Source organism: Labeo rohita, chromosome 9 (genome assembly GCF_022985175.1).
Source record: "Labeo rohita strain BAU-BD-2019 chromosome 9, IGBB_LRoh.1.0, whole genome shotgun sequence".
NCBI lineage: Eukaryota > Metazoa > Chordata > Actinopteri > Cypriniformes > Cyprinidae > Labeo > Labeo rohita.
This window is the reverse complement of record NC_066877.1, coordinates 19,053,765-19,079,949: the sequence shown is the minus strand read 5'-3', so window position 1 is coordinate 19,079,949 and position 26,185 is coordinate 19,053,765. Positions and strand designations below refer to the sequence as shown.

The 26,185-nt window shown below is 37.5% G+C and overlaps 1 protein-coding gene across 4 annotated transcripts in view; it reads right to left on the bottom strand.

Annotated features, from left to right (window-relative positions):
• The window catches only part of plekhm3 (pleckstrin homology domain containing, family M, member 3), a 53,865-nt gene that overhangs the window by 21,548 nt on the left and 6,132 nt on the right, over nt 1-26,185 (bottom strand). For all 4 annotated transcript variants that reach the window (XR_007828440.1, XM_051119384.1, XM_051119382.1 and 1 more), the window contains exons 3-5: nt 16,964-17,911; nt 6,063-6,208; nt 5,708-5,901 (exon numbers count right to left, since the gene is read on the bottom strand). Coding sequence is in view for 3 of the 4 variants with exons in the window: in XM_051119384.1 (XP_050975341.1) it covers nt 5,708-5,901; nt 6,063-6,208; nt 16,964-17,911 (1,288 nt within the window). In the remaining variant the exon portion in view is untranslated. The remainder of the gene's footprint in view (nt 1-5,707; nt 5,902-6,062; nt 6,209-16,963; nt 17,912-26,185) is intronic.

Genomic DNA, 26,185 nt, shown 5'->3' with positions numbered 1-26,185 from the left:
GCAGATGTTATTCAGAGAATTGAGCAAATTTTATACTGCCAAACAGACAGCATTCTGTGGAATAGAAATTATAAGGGTTGGGAAAAACAAACAAAATTAATTGTTTTTGGTATACAATTCTGAACAGTTCCAGTTTGTTAATTTTTAAACACTAGGGGCAGTTGTTCAAAAAGCTTAATCTGGATCGGAATGATCTGGGAATCCAATGGTTTGCTATCCTGGATCAGGTAATCCATCTTACTTTTCTGATAGTTTTTCAAAACAATGTCAGTGCTTTTACATTCTCTCACAAATGTTCTGCATTGCATTTACAAAAACAACTACTTCTGACTGGTTTAAATTAAATATAATATTTTGGTTTGACATTGGCAGCTGTTTGGAGATTTGAGGATATATATGTTACAAATGATGTACTTTTCGGACCAGTTTAAAATTTTTGTTTCTTAAAATCCACCCTCTGCTACGATCGGTACTAAAAAGTTTAGACCACAAACTGACAATTTGAACTCCGGTCCTGGAGGGCCACAGCCCTGCAGAGTTAAGATGCAACCCTAATTGAACACACCTGATCCAACTAATCAAGTCCTTCAGGCTTAACTGAAAACTGCATAGTATGTGTGTTGGAGCAAGGTTGGAACAAAACTCTGCAGGGCTGCGGCCCACCAGTAACTGAGTTTAACACCCCTGTCCTAAACCATCAGTCACAGACTTATGTCATTAGAATCCTTGGCTCACGCACAAAATTTTCAGGTATTTTGGTTTTTCTGAAAAAACTACTTTTGTGAACTAGTCCTAGGTTTTTCACGCAATAGGAACCAAACCAGTGCAGAAAGATTCTAGAGAGTGAATATCAATAATTTTCAAAAAAAAAGCTGAACTTTCGACTCAGTGGGGCCACTTCTGGTAAAACACCTATAACTCCTGAACGGAATGAAATATCTTCGCCAAACTCAGGACACTCGTGTAAAAGCTCAATCTGAGGTCACAGGGAAAAAAAAACAAAAAAAAAAACAATAAAATAAAATCACAGAGCACCACTAGCTGGTGCTATAAGAAGGGGAAAAAAAATAAAAATGACTAACTACGTAACCATTTTTCTTATTAACATGAAAATCGCTGTGCACGGTCTTGGTCCAATGCACCATAAGCATCTATAAGGACGTTTGCGCATCTCAAAAACATGTCCGCCATTGGACGATGAAGTTTGAGCACTTATTAGACAAGGTTAATGGAATACGATCAGAACGAAACTCATTTTTCAAGGGCATAAATAATTGTACATTGTGCGTTTTTTTGGCACATACACATGATATTCGGATCATGTGACAAAACTCCTCATTCCGGACAACTTTGCCTCTAGAACCACTGGTGTCAATCAATTGTTTGTTAAATTAATGAGATGGTGTTAAAAAAAATAAAATACTTTTGCGACCTAGTCCTAGGTTTTTTCCTTAATCTGTAAATAACCACTGAAGTACAATTCTCTGGACTCTCTAGATTATTAATTATCAAAAAAAAAAGTTAAAATTTACCCTTTGGTAAGCTATAATGGGGTCGTTTGGAAAAGGGGCCTGTCCAAATTTACCCTATAAAGCCTAAAGGAAAACTCAAAACTTCACGAAACCTGCTGAGCACATGCGACAGGTGATTCTAAACAAGCATGCAAAGTTTTAAGGAGATCAGCACTACAACAGTCATAAACGTTAAAAAAAAGTATTTCTAAGGTAAATTAGCAGGATTCGCCAAAAATGATTTTTTTAAATCAGTTATTTAGGCGGTTACACGCTTACTAAACAATGTCTTTTTCATATGTGCTTAAATGCCTTAAAGCGCTTGAACTCCAGTAGTCGCTGCTTGCAGCTATTTATTTATTTATTTTTTTGCATTATTTTCAGTTTGAACAACTTAATAGGGTAAATGATGACATTTTTTGTTTTTTGGGTGAAACATCCCTTTAAGTGTAACAAATCTTAAGCAATATAAAACAATGTGTGTGTACGTATGTGTGTTCGACTCATTAGAAAGAAGTGGTTTATAAGAGTCCTTGATATGGGAATGAACTGAACAACACTGGATGTCCTGTGTGATTTTGATTCACTATAACTGATTCATAAGGACAACTCACTCAAAAATTCAACTATACTACTTCTGGAAATGGACTATACTGGTTGTGTTGATCCAGCAGCACCACTGCAGTTCCACTGAAAAGCAGAGCAAATCAAAACTGGTTCCATTTCCCAATCCCAGACATGAGGAAAAACTAATGAAAGGTACAGACAAAGGTAGCAAGCATGAGTGCAGATGCCCCTTTGGATCAGTGAGGTGCATTAGATCAGGCTCAACGGTGTAGACTGTGACAGCTCTCCCCCTTCTCTCTGTGGCTTAGTGTAAACACTCGTGGGCCTCTTCACAACCGCTGATGAGCGTCCCGGCTGTGCAATGAATGACTAAGGTAATATTTTAGCGCCACCGCCCTCATCAATCCTACACTGTTTGGAAAAGCAAAGCTTTAGCCTGATGCCTCCTAATAGCCTGGTCATAAACACTAGCCCTCTAGCTCTGCCTCCTGCTAGGGTCACCGCTGATGCACCCCGTAAACACAGCGGCCAGATAAAGTCACCGCTCAGTAGGCAGCTGGGACCGCTCCAAGGAGATGAACCTCGGAGAGGATATTCAGTTCAAACTGAGGTTCCCTTTGCTAGAGCCCTCACGTCTGCACTTCAAACGGCCATCCCGCTTCTACGTCACCATGGAGTTCAAAGGAGCCAATACATAGGAAAGGCTACTGGCCCATTCAATAATTCAGTGATTCAAACAACAAACACTGTTCTGAATGTGTAGCTAAGAGTGCATTAGCAACACCATTAAGTCAACATCTGAAGTTTATTTTTTATTTGAACGTTTTTGTCATGCCATACTTTATTTCAAGAGAAAAATATGGAAATTAGCTTACCACAAAAAGAACTGTCAATACAAAGATATGTTTCATGGGCACTAGGAGGAACAAACCGCAGTCTCCTCTTAGTTTACGCAAAAATGAAACATTGTGATCATTTACTCCAGTTATGTTTTAGACCCCACTGTCTTTCGTTGCAGTTCAATCATATATACACTACCAGTCAAAAGTTTGGACAACAACAATAAACAACAATAAAAATCTTACAGATCCCAAAACATTTGAACATGTATATATATTTTTGTGTGAACTTTCCCTTTAAGACTTTTCTCTTTCTAAACTTCCAGTTAACCCTAAATCAAGTAAACAGTTGTCTTTTTCAGATGATTAACTGTCAATATAAAAGGAGGTGAGCCATTTTGGGCGGAAAAGCTGGTGGTAGCTTTCCATTATGTGATATTTCATCACAGAGCTGTACAAGCTTTCGTCTCTCATGGTGTGAATGTTTAAGGCCTCTTAGCGCAATCTAGTGGTCTCCACATTGACCCTGGTAGGATCGTGAAGCATTCATCACATAGACAAGCCTTTTAGCGCCGAAAACTTCACATAAACACAGCTCCTTCACATTCGTGCTGAACCTGGCCCTTAGGAATCCACTAAAGATCTGCTTCAGGATCTTATTCCCAGCAACCAAATGCATTCCTTGAAACAGCTTTTAAAAATTCATAATTTGTTAGTACTACGTGCTTAATACATATGTATATATTACAACTTAGCTGTACATACTGGCATGGCTACAAGCCAGATGCAAACAGCAGCAGTCATCCACTATTTTAGGTGTCTTGCAAGACTTCACAAATATTTATATTGTTCCACAATATATTCACTACCAGTCCCATCTTATAAATCTGCAAAGCAGAAAGTGGAAAAGCTCAGTGTGTGTCCCTGCTGGCCTGAATCAATCACTGTAATCAGAATCACCAGACTACAATAACTAGGAAATATTTATACACTCATGCACTGATATCAGTGAAATATTTCCGAACTTGCCTTATCTTACTGACTTCATAACTCAATCAACTATTTTGATGTAACTAAGAACAATACAATCTCTTAAGTGGGCTCTTAATAATAATAATAATAATAAAAAAATAAAACACACACACACACACACACACACACACACACACACACATATAAGTATAAATGGAAAAAACTGCTACTTCTACAGTCTTCCAAGAATGTTTTGCTCTTGCTCCATGGTTGTTTTTTGGTAGGTGAGAAAAAAAAAACCTCACGTTTATATTAGTCCAATTTGAGATCAGTTTCACTAACCCTTCTTTAACCAGACAAATCTATTGGTAAACAAATGATTATAGATTATGAAGCTATGAGAATACTTTTTGTGACTAAGAGGGAAGAGAAGAAATTTCAGTTTTTATTTTTGTTTTCTTTGTGCAGAGTATTCTCGTGGCTTCATAAAATTAAGGTTGAACCACTGATGTCACATGGACTATTTTAACAATGTCGTTACTACCTTTCTGGACCTTGAATGTGGTAGCTACGTTACTTTCTATGCAAGGTCAGAAAGCTCTTGGATTTCATCAAAAATGTCTTAATTTGTGTTCAGAAGAGGAACGCAGGTCTTACGGGTTTGGAACGACATGAGGGCGAGTAATAAATGACAGAATTTTTGGCTGAACTATCACTTTAATATTTGTTTGAAGAACACTGAAGAACAATACTACAGTTGTGGTCAACCAATATCAACAAAGTCAAAAATAAATAAATTACAATATCAAGTTCATTCACATTCCATACACAATATGAAAAGATATGAACATTTATTAAAAGTTATTTGAAATACATTACAAATATGTAGAATGAAAGTGTTTACTCATTCTATTTATAAATACAGTTGAAGTCAAAAGTTTACATACACCTTGCAGAATCTGCACAATGTTAATTATTTTACCAAAATAAGAGGGATTATACAAAATGCATGTTATTTTTAATTTAGTACTGACCTGAATAAGATATTTCACATAACAGACGTTTACATATAGTCCACACAAGAACATAATAGTTGAACTGACAAAAATGACCCTGTTTAAAAGTCTACATACAATTTCTTATTATGTGAATGATCTACAGCCGTGTTTTTTTGTTTGTTTGTTTAGTAATAGTTATTCATGGGTCCCTTGTTTGTACAGTTAAACTGCCTGCTGTTCTTCAAAAAAATCCTTCAGGTCCCACAAATTCTTTGCTTTTTCAGCATTTTTGTGTATATTATTTTGAGATCCATCTTTTCACAATGAGGACAACTGAAGGGCTAATATGCAACTATTACAGAAGGTTCAAATGCTCACTGCTTCAGAAGGAAACACGATGCAAAATATGTAAACATCTTTTATGTGAAATATCTTATTCAGGTCAGTACTAAATAAAAAATAACTTGCATTTAGTATGATCCCTCTTATTTTGGTAAAATAATTAACATCTTGCAGATTCTGCAAGGTGTATGTATGTGTTTTGACTTCAACTGTGTGCAATATTTTATAATGCATTTAATATCTGCAACTTGAATACATGACATTTACTATTGTTAAAATCGTTAAAATAGTTCAGTAGCCATATTGTCAACTAAAACATTGTTATTGGTTGACCACTATACTATAGTGTTAATTCAAACCCAGCAAAAGTTCAAACAGATACAGTGTATATTATAAAAATGCACCATTTTGTCATATTTAATCTGTTTTACTTTTATTTCCCCTATCTTTTCTGTTCCTACTCTTTGGCATCGCTCACCTGCGGCGGAGGTCTTCTGCCACTGTGGCCCGGCAGCTGAAGAGGTAGGCCCTGAGAGACTGGAGCTGCTGTCTCAATTTGAGAACGGCCGCCAACGCCTCGCAATGCTCATACAGACACGGGTTCAACTGTTGGACATCTAACAGGGGCTCCTCATAAACAAACTCCAAAAACTCCTTTGCTTGTTTTGACACCTGAGCCACAAAAACAGTGTTGTTAATCATAATCTCTTTCAGCTTTTGTTGGACGACTGGTTTGTTTTGTTGGTTGGTGCAAAAGCTGATTCCTAAACTCACCAAGGAAACCTTTAACAATATTAAAGATATGGATTGGGTATATGGGTCTGTACACAAACCTTGTGTTTGTTAGTGTCCCAGTTGTGCAGTAGACGAGCAGGTATGAGGAAGAGGTTGTCCTGGTGACAACTTGGGCAGTAGTACCAGCCGCTGTAAGAGCAAACTTTGGCCTTGCACCGTGACAGACCCACAGGCCTCTGACATCCTGAATGGAAAAACAAAGCAACAATAATAAAAAAGGATGAACCTCAAACAACACACAAATCAAACCTGGGACAGGAAAGATCAACTCTGGGTTAATGACAATGTTAATGAGCACCTAATCTACTGATGAGGGCATGACCCTGTTAAAATTTGACAATCATTAGCAGAAGGTGATCCATCTGTTTGGGTTGTGCACTGATATGTCAAGGTTTACCACACAACCCTGGCTAAACACAGATAAACATTACTGATGATCCAAAGGTTTGAAAAGATTTATACTGCACCAAAGGCAGCGATTGAGTCACTGATAAAAACCCAAAGTAAAAAGGTTTTTTACCTGTTCAGACACAACAGAAAGAATCTAAATGCTTCTTCATACTGAACAGTCACAAATCCTGAGCACATCTAATACAAGATATCTCCTGAAAGTGCATTGCTTTGTCTTTTAACCGTTGTTCAAGTTGTCTTCAAACAGTTGAGGCGGCCTTCCAGCAAAGGGCTTGTTCCAAAGGAACCAAAACAGGTGATTGTGAACATGGCAGGTGTCCCTTATCCTAACCATCTGGGAAAATCAGAGCCGGGACAGTGTGGACGTTCAAAGAATATAAAAAGAGAGAATGAAAGGAACAGGCACAGACGGATATAGACTTGTACAATCTTTTCGGTGGAGCGTGGCAGCAGCTATACACTTCATAAGGAGAAGAAGAAATGTGGACAAGATGGGAGGTAGGATAGAGAGGACAAAAACAAGTCAGAAAACACAGTCTCCAAAAGAGGGATGCAGAATGTTATCGCTACAAATATCTGTAGGGGGAGACACTGATTACAGTGTTTACAGGCAGTGCTGTAGGTCTATTTTTGATGCATTGTTAGCTGGCTGAAAAGGACCATGCCGAAAACAGCGATGATGTACGTGCATCCCTGAATGTAAGCAACACTACATCATTTACCATCAGATTCAAAACAGCCAGCAAACCCATATATAACAGTTCTGTCATCATTTACTCAGCCTCATGCATTCTATTTCTGTAATGTTGTTTCCTTCACTCTTCAAAATAAAGGCTCCAAAAGGGTGTTTTTACAGTGTTGCCATAGAAGAACCATTTTTCATCCCTCAAACAACCTTTCAGTGAAGAGTTCTTAAATGAACCTTTTTTCACTATAAAGAACATTTTCTGCATTTAAAACATTCCATGGATATTCAAGGTTCTTCATGGAACCATCGATGTCAATAAAATCGCAATTCCAAAACGGCGCCGACGGGTGTGGAAATTTCTGCAGGTGATTTACTGACAACGCGCAAATTAAAGAACACAGACGCAACATCTCATTTACATATCGACCAACGCAATATACCAAGCGCAGCACAAATTAGTGTAGTCACAAATAAAGAATAAAGAAATAATAAAGCTACAATAGAGACAGAGTGCATTTAGGCCATGCCCACACTTGGGGGGAGGGGGTGGGGTTGGGACAAGCTGCCTCCCTGTCATTTCTGACTTTAATTAAAAAACAGAACAATGTCTAAAAGCTGATATGTGACAAGGCGTACAGTAAACAAGCTAAAAAACCCAGAACCAAGTTTTTATAATCTGTCGACCCCAAAAAACAAGCGTTGTGAATAATTGTGAGTGTCAGGGTATTTCACGTTGAGCCATTCAGTTGGATAATTCCTCCAGCAAACGGAAGGTAAGGAAAAGGAGCACTGCCGTAGACCAATAAAATCTAGTTTCTCAATACATCTCCTCCTCTCAGGTTTACATAGGGTGGTGAAATAATCCTTTCACATGGTTAAAAATACTGATTGTTTCCTGTCGCGATTAAGTTTCCCTCCAGTGGGCGTAGTTTTCAGAGTAATATGACATGTTGCGCTCTACTTTTGTGTTCTTAAACGCTCGTTTTTTGGGTCAACACCCTATAAAAATGTAGTTCTGGGTTTTCTAGCTTGTTTACTGTACACCTTGTTACATAGCAGCTTTTAGACATTGTTTTGTTTTTTGTTATAAGTAAGAGACAACAAAGAGGCAGCTTCCCGCAATACAAAGTCAATGGAGAGCGTTGGATTGTTTCCCCCCAGTGGGTGTGGTTTTCAGATTATGACTGTGTCGCTCTGTCTCTATAGACTGAAAAGGACCGGAGGCCAAAAAAATGAAGGGTTGCTAGAAGGTTTAATAGACCTGGTATTGTGCGACTCCTCCTAGTTGAGGGTTCCAAGTTGTCTTTTATTTCCTGAAGCAAATTAAAAATAACATTGTTTGGCAATTTCTTGGCTAATTCTTCACTGTGCATCTTAAGTAAATCTTCACAGTACTATTTTAATGCCAAAAGATGCTTTGCATTGGCGCAAACTGTTAGTAAATCTGGCCCAAAGGTATAGTCCACCCAAAAATTTAAATTCTGTCTTTCATTACTCACCCTCATGTCGTTGCAAACCCATAAGACCGTTGTTCATCTTCGGAACGCAAATTAATATATTTTTGATGAAGTCAGAGAGCTTTTTGACCCTGTATAGACAGCAACACAACTGGCACGTTCAAGGCCCAGATAGGTAGTAAGGACATGGTTAAAATAGTCTATGTGACATGGGACACAGAAGAGAAAAAAATGGTCGAATTTTGGTATTCTTGTAGCTTGACAACATTACAGCTGAACCACTGATGTCACACTGACTATTTTAATGATGTCCTTACTACCTTCCAGGGCATTGAATGTGTTGTCTATGCAGGGTCAGAAAGCACTTGCATTTCATTAAATATCTTAACTTGAGTTCCAAAGATGAACGAAGGTCTTACGGGTTTGGAATGAAATGAGGGTGAGTAATTAACAACAGAATTTTCATCTCTTTAACATCATGCATGCCCTGAGAAATTTTAAAAGAGAACTGTGTCATTTTTAGCCATTTCGGATGCATAATTAAATACATTTTTAAAAATCTGGGCAAATGTTATTCTGTGAGCAATACTATTGCACAATACTTCGCCAAAAAATACTGCCACTTTGGACCAAGAAAAGAAAATTCACTCTATTCCATTTCCAAACCAATACGTAATGGGTTGTTCTAGCTGAGGTTAGGCGCTAACATCATGCGCTGCACTATGCTGCCAATGTAAACTTGAGGTTTTTAGGGGCAGGGACCCCAGACTATAAAAAGTCAGAGGTGGTGTCCCCCATGCCACAGCTGATGGGTGCCTGATATTTGGGCTGAACCACAGACCATGCAGCAGGGTGTCGTGTGTCAATGCTGCCTTGTAATCAGCATACATGCAGAGCGTAAACCCACAAATACCGCCCTTTTCCAAAAATAGTACATCGTTGTATAGCGTTCATGCTACAGAGACTGTTATTAAGAGAGAGCTAGTTGAGGCTGTGCTTTTCAGCAAAAGAAAAACAAAAACTGTGCAAAAATTAAAGGAGAAGCACTGACTCAAAAACTTGACTGCAATGTTTGTATGCATTCAACTGACTTCCAAAGCATAGTTTCTGTATAACATCACGGAAGAATCAGCAGCTAACAGCTCACATATGGCACGAACTCTGGAATTAAAAAAAAAAGATTATGGACAACTACGTTCAAATTAATGCATGTACAGTTTAAGTCAAAGTTCACATACACACTTGCAGAATCTGCCGAATGTTAATCATTGTACCAAAATAAGAGAGATCATACAAAATGCATGTTGTTTTTTATTTAGTACTGACCAGAATAAGATATTTCACATAAAAGAGTGAAAAAAAGACAAAAGTGACATTTACATATGCTTGATTCTTAATACTGTGCTGGTACCTGAATGATCCACAGCTGTTTTGTTTTTTTTTACATGTTGCTCATGAATTCCTTTTTTGTCCTGAACAGTTAAACTGCCTGTTGCTCTTCAGAAAAATCCTTCAGGTCCTACTAATTCTTTGGTTTTTTAGCATTTTTGTGCATTTTAACCCATTCCAACAATGACTGCATGATTTTGAGATCCATCTTTTCACACTGAGGACAACTGAGGGACTCATATGCAACTATTACAGAAGGTTCAAATGCTCACTGGTGCTCCAGAAGGAAGCATGATGCATTAAGACCCAGGGGTGTAAACTTCTGAACAGAATGAAGATTTGCACATTCTTCTTATTTTGCTTAAATATCATATTTTTTCATTTAGTACTGCCCTTCAGAAGCTACAGAAGATACTTACTTGTTTCCCAAGATCTTAAAATTCAAAAAGAATTTGTGGGAACTGATTTTTCTGAAGAACAGCAGGCAGTTTAACTGTTGAAATCAAACAAGGGACTCGTTAACAACTATTACAAAACAAAAAAACACACAGCTGTGGATCATTCAGGTAACAGCAAAGTATTAAGAATCAAGTGTATGTAAACATTTGAACTGGGTTGTTTTTATAAATTCAGCTTATTTTCTCTTGTGGACTGTATGTAAATTATTAAAAACAACATGCATTTTGTATGATCCCTCTTATTTTGGTAAAATAACATTCTGCAGATTCTGCAATGTGTATGTAAACTTTTGATTCAACTGTAAATGCATGTTTTAATTGCATGTAAACATAGTACCAAAACAAGGAAGAACCACATTAGAACAAGATCATCTGAACAAGCTTTCTAGCAAACTTCTGATACATTTCCATCAACCCTGCTGGGCTAGAGCACATCTGGACAGCGGCCAGAAAGCATGTCATTTCTGGGAAGGAGCTGGCCACTTGGAAACCGCAGTCTCCTTGTATTGTGGACATCACAGCCTGTGCCAGTAAAGCATAGCACCACGCATGAGTTCCCACATACATTCAAACACACAAGGTGCAAGTTTGCACATACCAGCCAGACAGACAGCACAGAAAATATCCTCAAGTTGAGGGTACAGCGATGTCTGTGGACATCAAACCACTCTGAGCCAACTGAAGCCTCCAACTCTAGCAGGTTAAAGCTGCGGCTTTGCAGTTAACACACATGTGACACTCATTCAATACGGTTCTCAACATTTCCCAATCTCAAAGCCAAGCATAAGTGGAGGGGAACGGCATGTTCCTTGCACAAAAAGTGGGGCCAACCTGGGACTGTGGGAAAGACAAGGAGCTGTGCCAAACAAGAGGCGTTTGATGTGTTCATTCCGAGACTGTCCGCAAGATTCCCCTCTTTTATTTTCAGCAGCACCCTGTTGCCCTAAAACGGCAACTATTTGCAGGAAAAAGAAAGGTGAAGCAGGCCGCTCTGAGGTGCCACTTGCACAATGGTTTTCTAGCAGAATAGACATTACAGCTCCAGAGGAGGTGTGCGGTCCTTCAGTACGAGAAGGTCTTTCTGTTTTCTTGCTGCAAAGGCTACGACTCGCGCCACTTTCAAGCAGCCCGCAGAGTTCCACGGGACAAGAACGCCAGGGTGGGGCTTTGTGGCTCCATAAGCGAGAAAGACGACAAGGCCCCAGCTTTGATGTCCCCTATTCAAGCTGACATCCACTTCAAAAAAAAGATGGCATAAGGTTGTGCGTGTGTAAGTGTGCTCACACAAGTTTGCTTGAGACAGATGCACTGCCCATCTTTTTGATGTAAACAGCAGTCCCTTGGACCCCATTCTCTCCACCTGACCCTACACTCCCTCTTTTCCCACCTACAGCTGGATCTTCCCATTTGATCTGCTGTCCTTGTATGCTCTACAGGGTACTTTAGTGGAAGTGTGTGGAAAAAAAAGCCCCCAAGCTGGGTTCAAGCAAACTATGTGATTTGGCTTGAGAAAAAGGGTGTATGTGTGTGTGCGCTTGAGAGAGGAGGAAAGAGGATGAACGACTCTTCTGCTTCAAATGGATGGCATGCATGACCCTCTTAAACAAAGGTCTGTTATTCTGTCGGCCTAATGATTTGAATAGAGTTTTAATTGCATTAATTGTTGATCAGCACTGTTTCGATGAGAGTTGATCGAGAGTGAACTGGACTACCAGGATCCAGTTCAAATCAACTCAATCAAAATATAACTAATTAACAAATATAACAAATAATTAAGTGAAACAATAAAACAATGCAATAAAATATTTGGCACACTCTTCATTCTCCAGACAAGGAAGAACCAAAATCTTAAAGGAAACATCAGATGGTATAAGTCTGAAATATATTAAAGGCACATTAAAGAACAAAAATTTACAGACAATTTACTCACCCCCTTGTCATCCAAGATTCTCATGTCTTTCTTTCTTCAGTCGTAAAGAAATTATGATTTTTGAGGCAAACGTTTCCGAATTTTTCTTCACATAGTGGACTTCTATGGTGCCTGGGAGTTCGAACTTCCAAAATGCAGTTTAAATGCAGCTTCAAAGGACTCTAAACAATCCCAGTTGAGGAAGAAGAGTCTTACCTAGCGAAATGATTGGTTATGTTCTAAAAAAATTTATAATTCATTTACTTTTTAACCGTAAATGCTCATCTTGTCTAGTTCTGCGTGAACTCTGTGCATTCTGGGTCAATACAGTTGGTCAATTCATGGGTGAATACATGGGGGAAAAACTGCCATCTCATTTTCTCCTCCAACTTCAAAAATCACCCTACATCGCTGCAGAAGTACCGACCCAGTGTTTACAAAGTGAATGCACAAGGAGGGTCATAAAAGAAGGTAAAACAGCGAGAAAATGAGATGGGAGTTTTTCAACATACCCTAACTGTCATGAACCGTAATACACAGATTTCACACAAAGCTAGACAAGATGAGCATTTGAGGCTAAAACATATATAAATTGTACATATTTTTTAGAAATTAACTGCTCATTTTGCTAGATAAGACTTGTCTTCCTTGGCTGGGATCGTTTAGAGCCCTTTGAAAATGCATTGAAACTGCATTTTGGGAGTTGACACTATTGAAGTCCAATGTATGGAGAACATTCCTGAACTTTTTTCCTCAAAAAATATTATTTCTTTACGACTGAAGAAAGGAAGACATGAACATCTTGGATGACAATGGGGTGAGTAAATTACCTGTAAATTTCTGTTCTGGAAGTGAACTTCTCCTTTAAGGCAGGGACTGAAGTTCACCATGACTATAGGTTATCTTTAAGTAATGTGAATGCATCACAAACCCCCACATAGGACTTGGGTGAGCTGACAAAGCCTTTTGTGGATGCAGAAAAACTGGGGCCAAGAGGTATTGCGAAGTGAACAAATGACAGAGAACAAAACAGGCCATAATAAAAGACTGCAACAGTAATGAGGCAAAACTCCAACATCCCCTCATGATGAAGAGCCACTACCACCTTCAACCATCACCCCAGACCGGGTCTGTTGTTCTTTGCATCTACCCTGCAATTCGATGAGTATGCTCTCTCTAAAAAGAAGGGATAGTCCACCTAAAAATAAAAAATACCCCATGACTTACTCACCCTCAACCATCCTAGGTGTATATGACTTTCTTCTTTCAGACCAATACAACTGGACCTAAATATATCAATAATATGTGACCCTGGAATATTTCGGAATTTTGAAATTGAGATTTATACATCATCTGAATGCTGAACAAAAAAAGCTTTCCATTGAAGTATGGTTTGTTGGGATAGAACAATATTTGGCCGAGATACAACTATCTAAAAAATCTGGAATTTTAGGGTGCAAAAAAAATCTAAATATTGAGAAAATCACCTTTAAAGTTGTCCAAATGAAGTTTTTAGCAATGCATATTGCTAATTAGAAATGAAGTTTTGATATATTTATGGTAGGAAATTTACAAAATATCTTCATGGAACATGATCTTTACTTAACATCCTAATGATTTTTGGCATAAAAGAAAAATCAATAATTTTGACCCATACAATGTATTGTTGGCTATTGCTACAAATATAACTGTTCTACTTACGACTGCTTTTGAGGTCCATATACATCCATATACATATCTTATTTAAAAGAAAAGAAAAGAAAAGAAAATGAGGACTATTTCAAGTATATTCTACCTTAGAAGCACTCATTATAATTACAGCTTTAAAATCTGTAAAAGTACTCAAACAAACATGCAATACAAAGTGTGAAAAGGAGTGAGCATCTATTTAGCGAAAAAAAAAAATTAAAAAAAGAGTCACAAAAGTTTTTTAGGTGATAAAAACTAGAGAGAAAGAGAGTGAGAGAGAGAAAGAAAGGGGGCTGCTGAGCGCAGGGATGTACCCAGCTGTTCTGTTCTTTTTAGGCCGACACGTCCCATTCAAAAAATCTCTTTCGTGGCCCTGAATCAAACAATTAGCTTCCGCACAGATCGCAGCATCCAGGGAGCCTTTGATTCTAAAAGGGGATTTTTCCGCTTTATATGGGCCAATTATCGTCAGGTGCCTGCTGTCCTTGTTCGGTGAGGCTTTCAAATATCCTGCATTAAAAAGCTGGTTGTTACAACCGGGCAGGAAAGCGTTTCATTCATATCCACTTAGAGGGTGGAAATTTCACACCAGAGAAAGAAAGTGATAGACTCAGCCTGATATACTACAAACTGACATAACTATAAGGACTCAGATATCTACCTGGCAATTGAAGGTCACCACAGCAAAGCCATAGATATCAACATATTTAAACAATATTTGGAATGGGGAGATGACGTTTGTGTGCCAAATTACAGACCTATGTTGAGGGTTGGCTTTGTATAACGGTTGACTGACTGTTCAAGTGATCATATCATGTGGTATGTGTTGAAAAATGTGACATTTGGTTTGAAACAATTCTTTAGTGAGTGGAACATTTATTTCTTTGGGGGTTGAGTGAGCTTGTTGAATCATTTGACTCATGGAGAAAGGCTAATGTTTATATAGACATAGCCTTTATGAAAGGCAAGGATCAAAGTTATAGTCATATAAAGCTAGCAGCCTTAAACCTGTGATGTCAAATCCAGAAAAAGTGACTGCATGCTAAAATGCAACATTTCAACAGAACATTTAATAGCGATCACACAATTATTAAGATTTTAGCCCTGTTTACACTTGATATCAGTGTTTATCATGAGTGATCCAACCACAAGTGGTCTGTTCACACCTGGTATGAACATGCATCTCAAATGTGTGATGACTACAAATGTCATGACTACATTTGGGGTAACACTTACTATAGGGGTAAAATGTGATATTAATTTGAGAAACTGATAAATCAATAGACATAACTTGTAAAATGTAGTAATTTCTTCTCAAATTTAATGTTGTTGTTATACACGGGTGGGGAGTATGGGTATGTTTGTAGTGCTGTGTAGTAAATGACCATGGAATAAGTGGGATAATCAATGGCTTGCCGTGCATTAAAGGATTTTAAATGCGCTTCACTTCGTGTTGGGTGGTTCTTTGCCCCCACGTTGGGCAATTAAAACCCTTTAATGCATGGCAAACCATTGATTATCCCTTACTTAATCGCATCCAAAATAAATGTTTTTGTTTACATAATATATGTGTGTGTACTGTGTATGATTATTATGTATACAGTATGTATTCTGAAAATATTTACATGCATTGACATATATAATATTCTATATAAATATATTTCATATATAAACATATATTTTTCTTAAATATATCCATGCATGTGTGTGTATTTATATATACATAATTAATATACACAGTACACACACACACACATTACGTAAACAAAAACATTTATTTTGGATGCAATTAATCATGATTAACCATTGCACAGCACTACATGTTTGTAATTTTTTTTTAATTTATGTAATTTTGATATGTTATTTTGTATGTTATTCCTGTTAAAAACAATAAACATCCAGTAAAAAAAAAAGAAAAAAAAAAAAGAAAATCAATACTTTAATAAAACACTACTAAATTAAAAAAAAACTTAGAGTCAATCAATTATCAGTATAGAAAAGATAAATAAAGAATTCACAGTCTCAAAAAAATAATGTGATAAAAACAGAAAAATTAGCAAACTGAAAATACAATATTTAATATATTAAATATTTAGTACGCAAGATATATGATCATCTGTTTATCAATTTGCTAATACAGAAATATTTAATAAAAATATTAAGAGTTTTCATTTGTGATCATGAAGTCATTGATAAATGCCTTTTTAATTTGTCCACTGTTTTTACAGTATGTTGACCACAAAAACAGTCATAAGCAGCATGGGTATATTTGTAGCAATAGGCAAAAATACATTGTTTGGGTCAAAATGTGTAGTTTTTTTTTTTTTTGTTAATGCCAAAAAACATAAGGATATTAAGTAAAAATCATGTTCCATGAAGATATTTTGTAATTTTCCTACTGTCAATAATTCAAAACTTAATTTTTGATTAGTAATACGCATTGCTAAGAACTTCATTTGGACAACTTTTGGACAAGATTTTTTTGCACCCTCAGATTCCAGATTTTCAAGTAGTTGTATCATGGCCAGCTTTCAGATGATGTATAAAGCTTAATTTAAAAAAATTTACCCTTATCACTGGTTTTGTGGTCACATAATATCATTGCATGTTGGCTAAATTTAAATTAAATGATCTAGATTTCTAAGCAGATTTAGATTTCAGTTTCTCAAATGATTACCTAGTGTCACATTTTGGCCCCAAAATACAAAATTGTGATCAATACTAAATATAAACTAAATATGCAGGCATATTTGTGCCACAATGCATATAAAATGAACGTGCAACCAGCAAAGGTAATTGACTCTTGGTGAATTCCTCCCTGAAAGTTTTACAGATGATGTAAAGTTTTACAGATGATGTAAAGTTTTACAGATGATGTAAAGTTTTACAAAATCCAAAAAGCTATTACAATTTAGGAAATGTTGAAAAATGTGGTCACCTGCACATCGGAAGCTCTGAGCGGTGAGACCCTTTTCTACAGCCAGACAGGTAAGGATGCTGAGAAAGCTAGTGGTGACGGACTGTCGTTTAGCTTTCTGGGCCTCCCTGTGCCGTCGCTCCCTCGCTGGCTTACTCCGTATCAGCACTTCACTGGAGGCTTGATTATTCTCCCACTGTGGCCTCTGGGCCGTCACTGCCGTCCGCAAGGCCTCCACCCAGTCCTGGGCCTTGGACTCGCTCTCTGCCCGCAAGCGGAGCACATCATCAGGGAAGACCGCCTGGAAGCGGGAGCTGGTGTCTCCATCTTCATCATCCCGCTGCACAGCCAGACAGGAGGCCAACGGGTACCTCAACACCGGCTCCGACACTGGGCCTCTTCCCTCAGTTGGGAAGGCCTGCAGCTCAGTGCGGCTCAGTACAAATGTGAAGGCCCTCCAGTTGTTGAGGTCGGTGAGTTGGTGCAGAAGGCCAGCCTTAAGAACATCGGCACAGTGCTGGGTGAACAGTGGTAGGGCCGTGGGACGTACCAGGGGTCGAGGGACTGGCACAGTCGCCGCATCTGGATCGGGTTCGTGAGGTGTAGGAGAGTTGGCACGGGCCGACTCCCCTTTGCGATTGGCTGGACGGGCGGCCAAGACGCGTTCCCAGAGGAGTCTACGCCACTCCAGTGCCTCCCACTGGCAGGGTGCACGTAACTGCAGGCGGGTGCTGTTAAAGAAGACGGCCTGGAAAACACGTCCATCCTGCTGTTGGGGTGCACTCACACCTTGGCAGTGGGACAGCGAGAGAGCGGCACATAGCTGCTGGTTGCCGCTGCTGTCCAGGCTGTAGAGGCGCAGCTCACAGGGTGTAAGCTCCACATGACAGGTGGTCCAGCGTCCCCACGGACCCTCTCTCTGCTCCAGTGTTCCCTGCTTCACCAGGCTAGGGCTGCTCTCCTTGTGAGCTAGAAGGAAAAAGGTCAGAAAGAGCATCTTTAATGCCAATAACAAACTACAGACTAAAGAAAAAAAGTTTATAATGAATTAAATAACTGTAAATTTGATTACTAGGGCCTCTGGCTACAGCATGTCAAAAAAATTGAAAAATTTCAAAAAGTACTTTCTGGTGAATTATACAATACAAACAGGAATAAAAATAATTTTAAAAAAAAACAATACAAGTCATTATTTTGTAACAATAAGGTGAGCAGTTTGTGATCAGACTCTGCTTATTGATTTGATTTTCCTTTTATGTTCGAGGGACTGACAACAACATTTTCAATAACAACTGCTCAACAAAAAAGGCAAAAAAAAGCCAAAATATATTATGAGAAGTATTACAGAAAAAAAAAAAAAAAAAAAAAAGACCGTCTAATTTAATTTTTGAGCCAATTTACCAGCCTAACAAAAAAGCAAAAATGTAAAAAAAAAAAAAAAAAAAAAAAAAAAAAAGAGAGAAACTTAAATAAATAAATAACTTTGCAGAGGACTTCAGCAAAAGGCTATTCTCTTTTAGCCAATTTACCAACCCAACAAAAAAGGTCAAATTGTCCAAAAAAATTAGAGGACTTTCCTAACCAAACAAATAAAACAAAATTGTCAAAATAAATGAGAAACTTAAAAAAAGAAAACCAGTGAAAAAGACATTTTCCCCCATTTAATTCATTCATTTTAGTCAATTTACCAACGTAAAAAAAAAGGCAAAAAATAAGTCAAAATACATGAGAAATATTAAATAAATAATAATAATAAAAAACTTCTGTTCTTTTTAGCCAATTTACAAACCCCCAAAAATGAAAGCAAAATTGTCAAATAAATAACAAACAAAACAAAACAAAAAATCTAAGAGGACTTCAGGACTTCAAAAAAAACACGTTTTGTCTTTTGTTTTTGCCAATTTAGCCCAAACATAAAGGCAAAAGTTTCAAAATAAATGAGAAACATTTAAGAAAAAAAACAAATCTTGAAGGACTTCAGCAAAGAAGGCTATTCTTTTTAGTCAATTTACCAAAAAGGCAAAATTGCCCAAATACACAAGAATTATAGAAAACAACATCTACAACAACAACAAAGATTATTTTCAGGAATACACTTCTCAGAGGACTTTACCAAAAAATTATTTTTGGCCAGTTCACAAAAAAAAAAATGCATTTAAAAAAAATTACAGAGGTTATGTGAGAAAATTACAAAGTTAAAAACATGCATGTGAAAGACCTTGGTAACTAGAGAAAACTTATCCTGTCCAAAAGCTGCTATTATTAATTACTGTTTCCTATTATTTGCCTATCACACCATCACTAGCATCTCCTTTTGCAGAACTTACTGGCACCACATTAGAATGAGGACCTTTGTGAGAGATGTTCACATCATCTAAGATGGATGCTCTTGTGCTACGTGATATCAGTCTATCCGACCACCTTAAAGCAGGAAGAAACATTATTGTGTGTCAGCCTGCTGTGCAAACAAAACGGCAAAGAGTGACCCCTAATCTCTGGCACTCCTTTTCATTCCTTCCTTTCTCTGTCCATTTCTTTCACATACACCCTCCTTTATCTCCTTTCCTCTCTTAGTCCACAACACCCCTCATCCTTACACTTCCTTGGCTGGAAAATGCCCGTTTTCCTCTCAGCCCTCGGGATCCTGCTGGGTGCCCCCGGGCATCTGGCCTGGCCAGATCCACAGAAACGGACAGAGGCCAGAAGGAGGGGTAAATTAAAAGCAAATGCCCCTGTACTGTTTTCTTTAAGTCTTATCTCTAATGTACCAGTCAAACCTGCACCTTCCATAACATCTGTAACTTATAACAGACAATCCCCTCCCTCTTTTGCTGATAAGCTGTGAGCTCTGAGGGTTTGGTTCATTTGGGTAGCCAGCAAGGCTACGACAGATGACGTGCTTGTGGATGTTTGGGGCTCCTTGCACTCTGGAGGTCTTCAAAGGTGCATAGCTTGCAGCTATGGAAAGAGTCACTACTAATTTCACGGCAGAGAGGACGTGAGGCGTGCTGACATGACCCAATTAGAGAGCTGGTGCAAGGCTAGTCTGCCTGCAGAGCCTGAACCTTTCTAAGACCTTTTCATCTGCAAGTGACTAACAGACCTATCTGAGACAGACATGGCACATCAAACCAGTATTAATAGTGCTACCACTCATGGATGGGCATGAGGAAAACAGTCATCAGTGACATCAGGTCATCAGGAAAAGGAAAAAAAACAGACTGAGTAAAAGCCAAAGTAATCTGAACAATTTTAAGACCAAAATAGTACAGGGAAGTTTAATGGGTCTTATTTATATGTGACCCTGGACCACAAAACCAGTCATAAGTATGATGTATTTGTAGCAACAGCCAACAATAAATTAAAATTATCGATTTTTCTTTTATGCCAAAATCATTAGGATATTAGGTAAAGATCATGTTCCATGAAGATATTTTTTAAATTTCCTACCGTAAATATATCAAAAAATAATTTTTGATTAGTAATAGGCATTGCTAAGCACTTCATTTGGAAACTTTAAAGGCGATTTTCTCAATATTTTGATTTTTTGCACCCTCAGATTCCAGATTTTCAAATAGTTCTACCTCGGCCAAATACCGTCCTATCCTAACACACCATACATCAATGGAAAACTCATTTATTCAGCTCATTTCAGATGATGTATAAATCTCAATTTCAAAAAATTGACCCTATTGACTGGTTTTGTGGTCGAGGGTCACATATTAAAATGATTTTTGAATAATCATGTGTCAATAAAGACTGAAGTAATGGCTGCTGAACATTCAGCTTTGTCATAATCTCTAAAAGATTTTTTTTGGTAAATTAACTCACAACTGAGTATACTTTTTTTTTTTTTTGAAAAAAGTATACCTACTCAGTTGTGAGTGAATTTGCTTCAGTTTGACAAAACAGACCAAGACAATCAAACAACCTTGATTGATTCTCTAATCCTTTATCCAGAAACCCTGCAATTTTCTTCAGCGAGATGCCGCACAATTGCAGCATAAATCCAATTTAAGACCTGTATAACTGTATTCAACTAACAATAAAATTGTACTGCTTGAGGTCCAATAAACATGCAAATGAGTAGGCACGAATCAAGTTAAACTTGCTGTAATCAAGCACAGAAAGCAGCACTCATGGAAGAATCACATCATAACATGACGTCATGATGAACACAGCTGAAAGCTGAGTATAATCAATTAAACACAACTAAGTTGTTGCAGTGACTGTCAGAGATCAAAATGAAATAAATATAAATCTGGCAACCACTGACTTTTGTGTGGTTATAATACTCGTGATCCATTTAGAAGGCCAGAAACTGAAATTACACTACCGCTTAAATGTTTGGCATCTGTAAGACTTATTTTTTTTCCTAATCTCTTTAGATGCCCCTATTATGGATTTTTGAAAATTACCTTTCATGCAGTGTGTAACACAGCTCTAAGTGAATATAAACATCCTACAAAGTTAAATCTGAATTTGCACCGTGTATAAAGTTATTGGCTTTCAAAAGAAAGAGCTGACTCTGAATCATTTAAACAAGCTGTTTTTAAAACAAATTAAACAAGTTGATCAGCATATTGCCCGTCTACTTGTTGCACACGCAGACCCGGGAAAATTTGAGTGTTTAATGTAATGGGCGTAATCCTGTAATGGGCGTTTCGTTTCCGACATGCGCTGCACGCAGTAGACCAATCACAACAGACTGGGTCATCGGACCAATCACCGCAGATTAGCATCACGCAAAGGAGGCGTTTGGAAAAATGTATCGCTGAGCAAACCGTTTGGGAGTCGTTGAGCAAATAAGGTAAAAATAAATTCATATTATAAGACAATGAAAGTGTTTTTTGACCTTGCATGCATGTCAACCTGTTGTTGGGGACTCCCAAAACCAAAATATGAATCTTTTATAATCCATAATAGTGGTAATTTAATCTCTAAAGATTAAGGCTAATTTACAAAAATACAGTAAAAACAGCAATATCATGAAATATTAATACAAACTAAAATAACTGTCTTTGACTTTTAATATATTTTAAAATGTAATTTATTTGAAAATTCAAAGCTGAATTTTCAGCAGTCATTACTCAAGTCTTCACTGCCACACGATCATACAGAATTCATTCTAATATGCTGATTTGTTCAAGAAATATTTATTATCAATTGAAAAGAGAAAAGAACAGAATTGGTTTGAAATAGAGATCTTTTGTAACATTATGAATGCATTTACTGCCACTTGTTATCAATTTGATGCATCGTTCCTGGTGGAAAAAACCAGCATATGCTGGTAGGTATGTTTTGATACTGGGATGCTGGTTAGGTATGTTTTGATGCTGGTTTAAGCTGGTCCTTAGCTGGTTTTGCTGGTCCTTTGCTGGTTTATGCTGGTCATGTTGCTGGTCATAGACCAGCATCAACCAGCAAAGGACCAGCATAAACCAGCAAAGGACCAGCATAAACCAGCACCAAAACATACCTAACCAGCATCCTAGCATCAAAACATGCCTACCAGCATATGCTGGTCAAAAAAATGACACTAAACTTTTAAATGCTAGTGTAGGCCTAATTGTTTATTACAAAAGAGAACAATTAAATGCAAAAGTTAAAATGCGTTTAAAGGGATGGTTCACCCAAAGCTGAAAATTCTGTAACTAATTACTCACCCTCATGTCGTTCCAAACCTGTAAGACTTTCGTTCATGTTTGGAACACAAATTAAGATATTTTTGATGAAATCCGAGAGCTTTCCAACCCAAGGGTTCTACCACGTTCAAGGCCTAGAAAGGTACCAAGAACATCAACGAAATAGTCCATTTGACATCAGTGGTTCAACCGTAATTTTATGAAGCTATGAAAATACTTTTAGTTGGATAAACTAAAATAACGACTTTATTCAACAATTATTCTCCCTGAACACCGTCATGCCATTATTGAGAGTACCATGATGCATGTACAGTACTGTGCAAAAGTTTTAGGCCACTAGTATTTTCACCAGCTAAAAAATGGTTTAAAGTAAGTTATTTCTATCTTTTGCTGTAGTGTGTCAGTAAAAAATATCAGTTTACATTTCCAAACATTCTGTTTGCCATTAATTGTAATAATATAGTGAGATTTTTGTTTGCACAAGGAGTCTGACAACCGCCAGTGCTCCACGCAGAGATCTGATCTCACCATCATCCAGTCTGTCTCTGTAATGACATGAAGAAACAGAAAAACTGAGACAGACTAAATCCAGAAGAACTGTGGCAACATCTCCAAGATGTTTCAAGTAACTTACCTGCAAAGCTACCTGAAAAATTATGCACAAGTGCACATAGGGAAAAAGCTGCTTTAAACGCAAAGGATGGTCACATCAAATGCTTATTTATTTTAGTTAATAGAAGTTCTTTGATAAAGAAAATCTATTTATGACATTGTTTTTGACAGCATCCTCATTTTATGTGCCTAACTGCCAAAAAATTTTAACAGCACTGTAGCTTTGTAGGTATAGGTCTCTTAAAGCATCTTGGAGATGTTGCCACAGTTCTTCTGGATTTAGTCTGTCTCTGTTTTTTCTGTTTCTTAAGACAGACTGGATTGAATGATGGAGAGATCAGATCTCTGTTTGCACAAGGAGTCTGACAACAGCTTTAAACCATTTTTTAGCTGATGAAAATGCTAGTGGCCTAAGACTTTTGCACAGTACTGTATGTGCAATGTTCTTGGTACCTTTCTGGGCCTTGAACGTAATAGGACCCTTGCTGTCTATGTAGGGTCAGAAAGCTCTCGCATTTCATCAAAAAAGGTCTTACGGGTTTGGAACGACATGAGGGTGAGTAATTAATGACAGAATTTCCATTTCTGGGTGAACTATCCCTTTAAAAAGGTGTCATTTATATTTTCTCTGTATTAGAATTCAAGATGTCGAAGAATAAGCGCAAACAAAGCAGACTAAATTGAAATTGATGCTTGTAATGAGCTACAGAGCCAAGTCAAGCATAACGCAAACACTGAGACCTGTGCAGTGAGGGGTATAGGGGTTTCTCCAGTCTTAATCAGTAGATCTATCAGCATTAGAAACTGGGTGGGTTGCCAATAACTTAATGTCACCCAGGATTCAATCTCAGTCACTCAAGAAACAGTGGGCATTCGAGCGTGGAACTTACTTCTATTTCCAGTTGCTCCCTTTGGCACATTTTGCTGTAATTAACAATTTGCCCCATTAAGTGTTAACACAGAGGCAAGGACAGCCAAGAGGATTGGTATCACCTGCCATTTTGCAAAACCTACTGCTGATTTACTGGATGTAGAAATAAATCAGCCTTTTCAAAATGAGTTAATACAGAATTAAACCAGACTACACTGGATATAAAAAGCTTTAAAACAATGTGACAGTTTGTCTTGGTGAGTATGTATTGTATTAAATCATAGCAAGCATGTAGTGTTGTCACGGTACCAAAATTTCAGTATTCGGTACCAATACCAGTGAAAATCCACGGTTCTCGGTACCAATTTCGGTACCAAATCAAAACACAAAAACATGAATTGAACAACACACTATTTTTATTTATAACAAACAAAAATAAAACAAAGTTTTGACTTGGAAGCTGGTATTTTGAGCTGAGGTGATGAAGCATTTGCTGGAATCCACATTTTTGACTGTATAAACTGGCACTTGATCCATACATGTGAATTCAGCAACAGCTCGGTTCAGTTTTTTTTCCTCAGGTGAGTTTTTGTCATACTTCTGCTGCTGAAAAGCATCTGGAACCATTGTCTGCTTAGGAGTTTGGTTCGTGGTCTTCTTCAGCCTGCAGCTGTAAAAGGAAAATATAATATACTTCAGTAAAACAATGGGCTGAGTCTGACTAAATGCAATATTAGATTGACACCAGCTAAACAGAACTTTATATATAACTTTTCAGTAAATAACAAACCTCAGCTTTTTATAACAAAGTTACTTATATTGAGTGTAAGATATAAATGTTACACAGACAGAAACTGTAGTATTAAAAACACTTTACAAAAAGATTCCATTTAACATGACTTAATATCAAGTGTTACATAGCAATTATTCTTAATTTCAAAATGTATTAATTTATTTTAAATTAAAAGTTGTATCTGTTGACATTATTTCACGCACAATGAACATGAACGATCGAATGTTTGTATAAAATAAAATTCACACACATTAATTAATGTTCACTCACTGTAAACTGATGTTAGATAATATATTAAGTCATGTTAATGAATGGTATATTTTACCAAACTATACAGGACTGTATTTGACTGTACTTTTATTTAATCAAACTGCGCAAACTATATTTCATAACCTAGAACTGCTTTTCTGATGGACCGACTTTAAGGCTATAAACATTAACCATACATTTGTACATTTGGTCTGTAACACATATTTTAGCTACACGGGTCATTTAAAAGCCTCATGTGTAAAAATAGTACACAATAATGTCCTTTTTTATTTTTAATAAACGCTATAGGAGCATTAAACACTTAATAAAGAAGTTTATTCTAATACTCGCGTTAGCATTAGCCGCTTATGCTAACGATTAACTAAGCAAATGGTGATGTTTATTTAAGGTATAATTTTTATAACAAAAGCTCTAAATATAAAATGAAATTAAAACTTACCTGCTTGAACTTTCCTTAAATCTGGGTGTCGGTCTTTGAGGTGTTTTATTAAGTTCGATGTATTTCCTCCTTTTGAGAGAAAACTTCGATGACACCGTTTGCGAATGGGTTTCTGATGATCTGTGATGTTGCCCTTGTCATCAGTCGCAAATACAAAATATTTCCCCACGTGGCTCCTTCCTCCTTTCTTTTCAACAAGCGGATTCAGAGCCGCCGCATCAGCAGCGCCGCCGGTCGCCGTGTCTCTGTGCTTTTATGAAGAAGACGCAACTGCGCATTGTGCACTTTCCGCATAGTGGAGCAAGAACCGGGTTGACCGGGTGCTCGGTACCACCGGTACTTAAGAAAACCTGGTACCGTAACATTTAATTTTTTTTAGTACCGACTTGGTACCGAAGTACCGGGTCTTTTGACAACACTACAAGCATGTTAATCGTAATATTGCACTAGGTCTCAACTGTTCTTGTTCGGAGGTGACCTTGTCTAAATAAAAAGCCTTTCAGACAAAAACACACAAAAACAAACAAACAGGCCAAACCATAAGTAAGCAAAAACTCATTGAACCCCCTCGACATAAAAGGAGGTGATTCCTGCAAAGAGTGCAGGTGAGCCG